Source organism: Penaeus monodon, chromosome 38, assembly GCF_015228065.2.
Source record: "Penaeus monodon isolate SGIC_2016 chromosome 38, NSTDA_Pmon_1, whole genome shotgun sequence".
In the NCBI taxonomy this organism is placed as follows: Eukaryota; Metazoa; Arthropoda; class Malacostraca; order Decapoda; family Penaeidae; genus Penaeus; species Penaeus monodon.
The window spans coordinates 20,006,294-20,013,793 of NC_051423.1; the positions used below are offsets into that span (position 1 = coordinate 20,006,294).

Sequence of the window (7,500 nt, forward strand, 5' to 3'; positions counted from 1 at the left end):
CACATAGAACTCTAATTACACAAGTTTATTTTCTCAAAAAGGAGGTTGATTTGCAGTGCAGAGTCCTCTTCTCAAACATTTGGCAAACTAAAAGTATAGCTGATTAGGAACAACATGAGAGATCCATATTGCAGCATTGTATAACATTTAATTCGATATACTTAATAACAAATACTATATCCTTCAACAGCTGTGTATTATGGTGGAATACCACGGGAGGAGCGGAAACTGGGGAGCACGGACACGAACAAATACCCAGGGTCAGCAGGATTGACCATAGAGTTCTGTGCTGGTATTGTTGATAAAACTAAAGATTTAGCATTAACTGCAAAGGAAGAAGTGTTGGAAGAGTGTGGATATGAGGCACCACTGGAAAGCTTTGAGAAAGTGTTGAAATACAGGTGTGTTTTTAACAAAGCGTCAAGTGCTGTATTCTATCCCTTTTTTGTGTACTAGATTTACAAAATGTTCAGAAAAAAAATTTACCATTACATTTTCAAATACAAAACATTTATTAATAATGATGAAATGCTAAACTTGATACATTACAAATAATTTTACTTCATTCTTCCTATATACCTGTTTTGTCTTTAACATTTATTATATAAATTTCTTCTAATTTTCACTACTTATTGGACTCAGATCTGGAGTGGGAGTATCAGGTGATCAGCAGACTATGTTCTATGTGGAAGTAACAGACAAGATGAAAGTATCAGAAGGTGAGTCTCCATGAAAGTAGCTCTGTGGTTTGAGACACTGTTTTTCACTAAAAATAATTATTGGAATTATTTTCTGTGTCTTTGTCGTAACTTCACATACATAAGTGTTGACTTTTATCATTGAATTCATTCTAGAATAAGTATTTATGTTTAAATAAATGTTCCTGGTGAATTGAATTCAAGTTTTGATGTTGTTTATATAGCTGGATGAATGTACTTGATATCATAGAATATTATAAGGCCTGTGAATAATTAGGAAGGATTTTTTATCTTTTATGTTATAGGTAATCTGTTTTATATTTCATAAGCATATATGCTAAATGTTATCATTTAACCTAATAGAGAAATTCATGTCAAGTGGTTTGAAATACTGTTTATGCACGTGATATTTTGACTTCTATAATCTCCCTAGATTTGCTCTGAACAGACTAACTTGAGGGTCATAGTAATGAGAGAGAGAAAAAATATATGTAAATAAAGTCCCCTAAAAATGGAAAAAAAAAAAAAAAAAAAAAAAAAAAATGTAGCTTTTATGAAAAAAACAGTTGACATAATTACAGTTTAACTGCAGTTGTATTTTTTTATCACAGGAGGAGGATTAGCAGATGAAGGAGAAATGATAGAAGTTGTGGAAATGTCCATACCAGAAGTTCAACAGTACCTGAGTCAGTCGGAAGTGAACTCGCCCGGGGGCCTTCTTTTTGGACTTATGTGGTTCTTGAATAACAAGGCTCCGAAAGAATAGCATTTATTTGACTGGCCATAACCTAGATTATCAGGAGTGCTTTTTCTTCTTCTTCTTCAACTTTTTCCTTTCTCTGTATCACCTTGAGTGCTGAACATTCTGCAGATGTTGCGAGGGTGCAAGTTTTAGCACTTTTTTTTTTAGAGATACTGTATTATGTATTTACTCCATTTGTGGGAACTATGATGTGCATTGCTGTAGAACTCACGTGTTACCTGGAGAAATATGCAAATGCAATAACAGCTCAGGAGTTTGGTTAAGCTATCTTATCTCTTAGAGGATGAAACACCGTGATTGTTTTCAGAAGTGTGTATGCACTAGATAGAACATGGCAAGTCTAAAATATAAATAAATTAATTAATAAAAAAAACTTTCAAACTGTACACATTAGAAAAATTCAAATTAGAATGATTTAAGCTGAAAATAGTTGTGCATTAAATCAGACAGAAAAAAAAACATGCACTTTTCCCATCCTGTGTGCACATGAAGCTTTGAACTTTCCTGTTTCTTTGAGGTAATTAACATTTACTTATATACTGTGTCACAGGTTAAAGTTATACTTTGTAAGAATACAGTTTTGGTTCCTTGTAAGTAGCTCTTATTTTGTTTCCAGATTTTGAAAGTGAACCACGATGATAATATGATATTCTGTGCGTGAAGATGAATTTTAAAATAGGCTTTTTAAAATCATTTATAAAAGGAACCAGAGGATAAGTTTTTTTTTTTTTACTTCTTCTTCTTCTTCTTTTTTATCTTATCTTATTTTATCTTAGAGAGTACAAATTTTCTCAGTTTTATTACCTGTACATGACAGGTATAGTGAATAAATGTATGCAGTGATATATTCAGTAATGTTGAGGCGGGTGCCAGTAGTACCTCTGCAGCTGCAAATGCTCTCCTTTTAATGTAATTCACATTAAAATGTCAATGTTAATGATAGCAGATGTCATAAAACAAAATAGACCTATCTTAGGAAATGATTCATAATTGGACATCCATTCAGTAAAGGTTCACTTGATAAAAGTAATCTGTTGTGTTAAAAAATTTATATAGTGGTACAAAAATTGATTTTTTTTGTTTCGTTTTATCCTAGAATTTTTCTCTGGACTAATTTTCCCATAAAGTACAGCATTATTCTTATAGAAAGATTTCAGATGTAAGAAAAATTGTGTGGAACAAACCAAATATTCACACAATGTCCAGGGCTTCATTTATGTTGCTTAGTGTAAAAGTTAACAGGAAAATACTTCAGGAGGAAATAAGCTCTTTCTCAGGAACAGAATATAAAAACTACTTAATGAAATTTGCCTGCTGTATTACTGTATAATCCACCTTTAAGCTTCAGTGTATAAAATGCTAGTTAATAATCCACTGTGCTCTTTAAATTATGCAAATTCTGTTCCAGTCTGCAATTTTTTCTTTCTTTTTCTTTTCTTTTCTTTTCTTTTCTTCTTCAAAATACATGGAACTCTTTTGCCTTGTAAGCCTTTAATATTTCCTCCACATTTCTAAAATATAAAGCTTGAATACTTACATGCTTAGTTTATTGATTTTCTAATTATTGTTTAAGCCTTGATGTCTAGCACATTTATTTGTGTTAACTATTGAACCTTTATTGTTTAATTCATTTGAATGTTGTAAGTTGTCGCTTCTACCACATAGTGCTTGGCTGCCATATTGACTGCAACATGCTGGGTAATAGAGAGATGTGATGGGGTATCCTGTCAACACTAGCGAAGTGATCATTTCCATGTTCATTGCCATCCCTAATTTTTTTCTTCTTCCTCAAGTCACACCTCCAGGCGACAAATACTCTTCTATTGCAGTTGCATACAATTGTGATGACAGAAAAATGCTTCCAGGCTTTGGGAAATTTTTCATTTGTTACATTATGCTTGCAGGATTTACCTCTTGGTATGGAGATGTAGGCTACTTGATGCCACCCAAATTACCAGGCTCCTTGAACATTCTTCATTGCTCACATAAAGCCCTCTTGGTCTAGTATGTGTCTCCTTTGGTCTGTGTCATTAATGTAGTTGCTTCCTGGTGTAGTGCCTGATTTTATCACAGATCAGCACCAGTGGTATCACTACCCACCATCAAAATGCCCACCAGTGGTTATGTGCTTTCTTTGTTGTCTGGTCCATTTCCACTTATATTTGCAAGAAAACTGCCATCTGCTGTCTTGCAATCCACAGATTTTCTACCTCACTTGTCTGATATTTGAACAGCTCACTCAGTGACTGTAGACTGCTATCGTAATAGCATCACTTCATTATCTTTGCATCACTTGAGGGGCAATTAAGTTCATTTGTAAATGTTGGACTGATCATATGGCTCCCACTGTTGCAATATTGACATTTTCTCCTGTTTGTGCATATGCATAAATATCCTTCAAGCAGTATAAACTTTACTATTTCATTCTTCCTTTTCCTTATTTTCTTACATTCACTATAAACCCAAAATTATACAGAAGACAATATTATGAGTAACTTGTACTATCTATGAGTCTCCATTTTTGGTATAAAATTTTGTATTTGTAAAATGAATAGTAACATGTTTCTTTAATTCATTACTTAGCTTTTCATCTTCTATTCCCCTTCTAGCTTCCTTTCATTCAGTCTGAGCTACAAGTGTCTCACAGAGTTACAGCATTTAAATTAGAATCTATATCACCATGAAGCTGTATTTCCTGTCAGAGAGACTTTCAAAATACAATGTGTTATATCTCAGGTCTTGCCCTTTCCTTGAAGGTAATAACTTGTCAGGTATGAAGTTAATAAGAAAATGTTTGTATATTAAGTTTGTGCATTCTCTTTCTTCTGGTCTTAATCCTTTATGGACAAAATATGGCAATTGTTGTTCTTGGGCATGTGCAAAACGCCTGATGAAACAAGTTGTTTAAAAAATATATCAATGAATTATCTAAATAAGAATGTTCTGAGCCTATAAAATGAACTTTAGGGCAGATAAAAACCATGAAATGCAAGATTTACAGCCAACTTTATTTTGATTGGGAAATAATTGTTTAAAAAAATGAAATCACAATGCATTATTTAGCAGTTCAAAAAAACATAATCCAGTGCTAGTTGTTTATGATTTAGAAAGTTTGGTTAATCATAAAAAAGAAGCTTACTTACCTTCTCTACAACAACTGTGAGTCACTCTTGTAATGAGAAGCAATAATTGATGTATGCAAATGTTACAGATTCCCAGCAATTTACATTTTCTTTATGCATTTACAGATGTTTCTGCTGTTTTATTTAAAGAAAAACAAGTTGATATTTTTGGCCAAAAGTTTTAATGGTTGGGCCAATGCTACTTAAATACATCGTATTTGCAAATTCATGTTACACAGCTCTCTAGGCACAATAAAGAAATCACGTCAGTAAAATATTTGAAAATATACAGTGCAACAAAGGTTCATGAGTGTAGATACTGATGTACCAAATTTAGCTTATGCTGTATCTAATTGGCTTTATTTGAATGCTTACTCTATTCCATTTTTGTGCCATTTGCTTCACATTTCAAAAAAAATCAGAAGGCTCCTCATGTGGTATTTTTAGATGGTACTTGCATATACTTATGTTTTAGTTGTTCTTATTACTTTGTATGAGCTACTATCAGTATTTTTATTTAGTTTGTAAGAACTTGTTTAATTAGTTTCATGTACTTAAAAGTGCAGGTGATGATTTTCTTTCATTTTACTTCCATCTTGGATTTTAATACCACACTGATACGATATTACTGTAGTATGCATTTATTTGTTTTAGATCTTGGAACAACAAACAACAGATTTCAGTATTAATCTTGTTATAGAACATTCCTATCAGATTATCCTACAGTTAGATTTTATTAATTTTTCATTTCATACCAGTTTACAAATACCATGATATTTATGGAATCTTAATTTTGTATTTGATTTAAAAGGTGCTTAAAAATCATGAGGAACAGCTTTTTAAAAAACGTAGTGTGTAGTTGCCAAATATGCACAGGAAAAAATCATTATTATATGACAGCTTGATGCACAAGATTTATTTTTTAATATTTGTATTGCATACTGTATGTTATAATAGAAGTGTAGTTTTTGGAAGCAGACATTGTTTTATTATGCCGAGTTAGTACCCTAATGATATAACACTGATTCTCATCCAAGGACCAAAGCCGGTGCCAGGTAAGTACAAAACAGGCAAAGACTTGATGGATACAGTATGAATACTTATTTAACTTCTTGATCCTTCTGGTAAGGGAATGGGACAAGATGTGCAAGATCACTGAAAATTCCATCTGCGATATCCTCAGTCTTGATGATAGATAGCAAAATCATTGGTCAAACCTATTGTTGCAAATGAGCTACCTAAATCCATGGCAGAGATCTCCTGTACAGCATCTTGTCTTGCCTAGTTTTCTACCTACCAAGCAAAACAGAAGCAGTGTCTTCTTGAGTAGGTCCTCTGCACTACTTACATATAAATTGCTATGCTAACATAGACAGATGGATTTTGCCCTCCACTTCTGTCATATGACTGCTCTAGGAGCTGATGAGATAACACTTCCATCATTACCTCACTTAATAAAATTACTGTTGGCTAATTGTAGTTGGGTCTTTACGGTGGGCACAGTGACAGTAGCAGAGAGAGGTTATCGTCATCTCGAAAATTAGTAAGAATGCAACCATACCAGAAATCTCCAAATTAGTTTTCCTGTCATATGCATCTGCAAGCTGATTGCCAATTAGAGTTCCGACTGACATGGCTCTTTGGCAAAGAATTCATTCCATTAGGGATTTCGATAAGTGAGACCGACTAAAGTAGCCAGTGTATGGATAGAAACTGTTATATGAAATTCCTTTACACAACAACACCACATGTTAGCAATGCCATTTGATCTTCAGAAGATTTTACAATGTAACATGAAAGAATGGCATACTTCTGCAGATATACGACACTGGTTTAATAAGTATTACCCATCTTTGTATAAAGGTTCTTTACTAACTGAAAGTTCCAGACGTAAACTAGTTTGTCTTGCTCAGAGGATGATTGCTGGACTTGCAGGAAACATGCGGACTAGTAAATCAGGTTGTGCATTAGGCAAAATAATATGGTTTCTAGTTTTCGTCCAACAAGACTGATTATATATTTATGCAAGAAAAAAAAAAAAACTTCTCATCCACTATTCATCTCAGGGACACGCCAGTTGCGGTTTGCTCTGGACGCACACATAACAATTAGAGATGTATCCCAAAAATAACTTTCTATATTATATTCGATCCATTTGCTGTGAAGAGCAAATCGCTCAGTATTTTTTTTTTTTTTTTTTTCAAAGCGTTTACTCCCAAGAAACTGATTGTATGCGAAACATATTCATCAGCTAATCCCGTAGTTTTCAGAATTTAATTTTCTGACTATATATATGCAAAGATTTTATATATATATATATATATATATATATATATATATATATATATATATATATATATATACATATATATATATACATATATGTATATATATATATATATATATATATATATATATATACGCACAGGTGCTTTCAGGATCTCAGAAGCCAATCCACTGGACTCTCGTAGCGCACTGCAGTTGAGAGGAACGATAGAGTACTAATCGCGTATGAGGAAATAACTGTTTCGGATAATTGCCCATGTTGGTGCCCATGGGTAAGAACAAACTGATCTGAGGACGAGGGCAGCTGTCACTCAGCCCTCTTGCTCATTCCGCTCTCCCTCACAATGACGAAATCATTTGTTAATGACATCTGCAGTTGGGAGACCGGGAGAGAAACGATCATTGCAATGCAGAGCGGTGGCTGTGTTGCCTTCAAGTCAGCTCTTTCAGTCCAGGGCCAGGTAAGAACTGAGGCAAAAGTTAATACGAACAGTGAATGAGTCAAACATTTTGCCCCAGGAAAGCTAACTTTCTCTCAACATTTTCTTTTTCAGAGTTGTAGCTTCTACATTGTTTTGAGGTTTCTTGAGTCTTTTGCTGTGATTACAACTGTGTCCTCTCCTTCATTACG

At 33.5% G+C, this 7,500-nt stretch overlaps 1 protein-coding gene across 1 annotated transcript in view; it reads left to right on the plus strand.

The window, feature by feature from the left end:
- Positions 1 to 5,560, plus strand: part of LOC119596949 (uridine diphosphate glucose pyrophosphatase NUDT14-like) — a 7,651-nt gene extending 2,091 nt beyond the window's left edge. The window contains exons 3-5 of the mRNA XM_037946338.1: positions 191 to 401; positions 643 to 719; positions 1,310 to 5,560. Coding sequence (XP_037802266.1) covers positions 191 to 401; positions 643 to 719; positions 1,310 to 1,464 — 443 coding nt within the window. The 3' untranslated portion in view covers positions 1,465 to 5,560. The remainder of the gene's footprint in view (positions 1 to 190; positions 402 to 642; positions 720 to 1,309) is intronic.
- Positions 5,561 to 7,500: the final 1,940 nt, after the last annotated feature.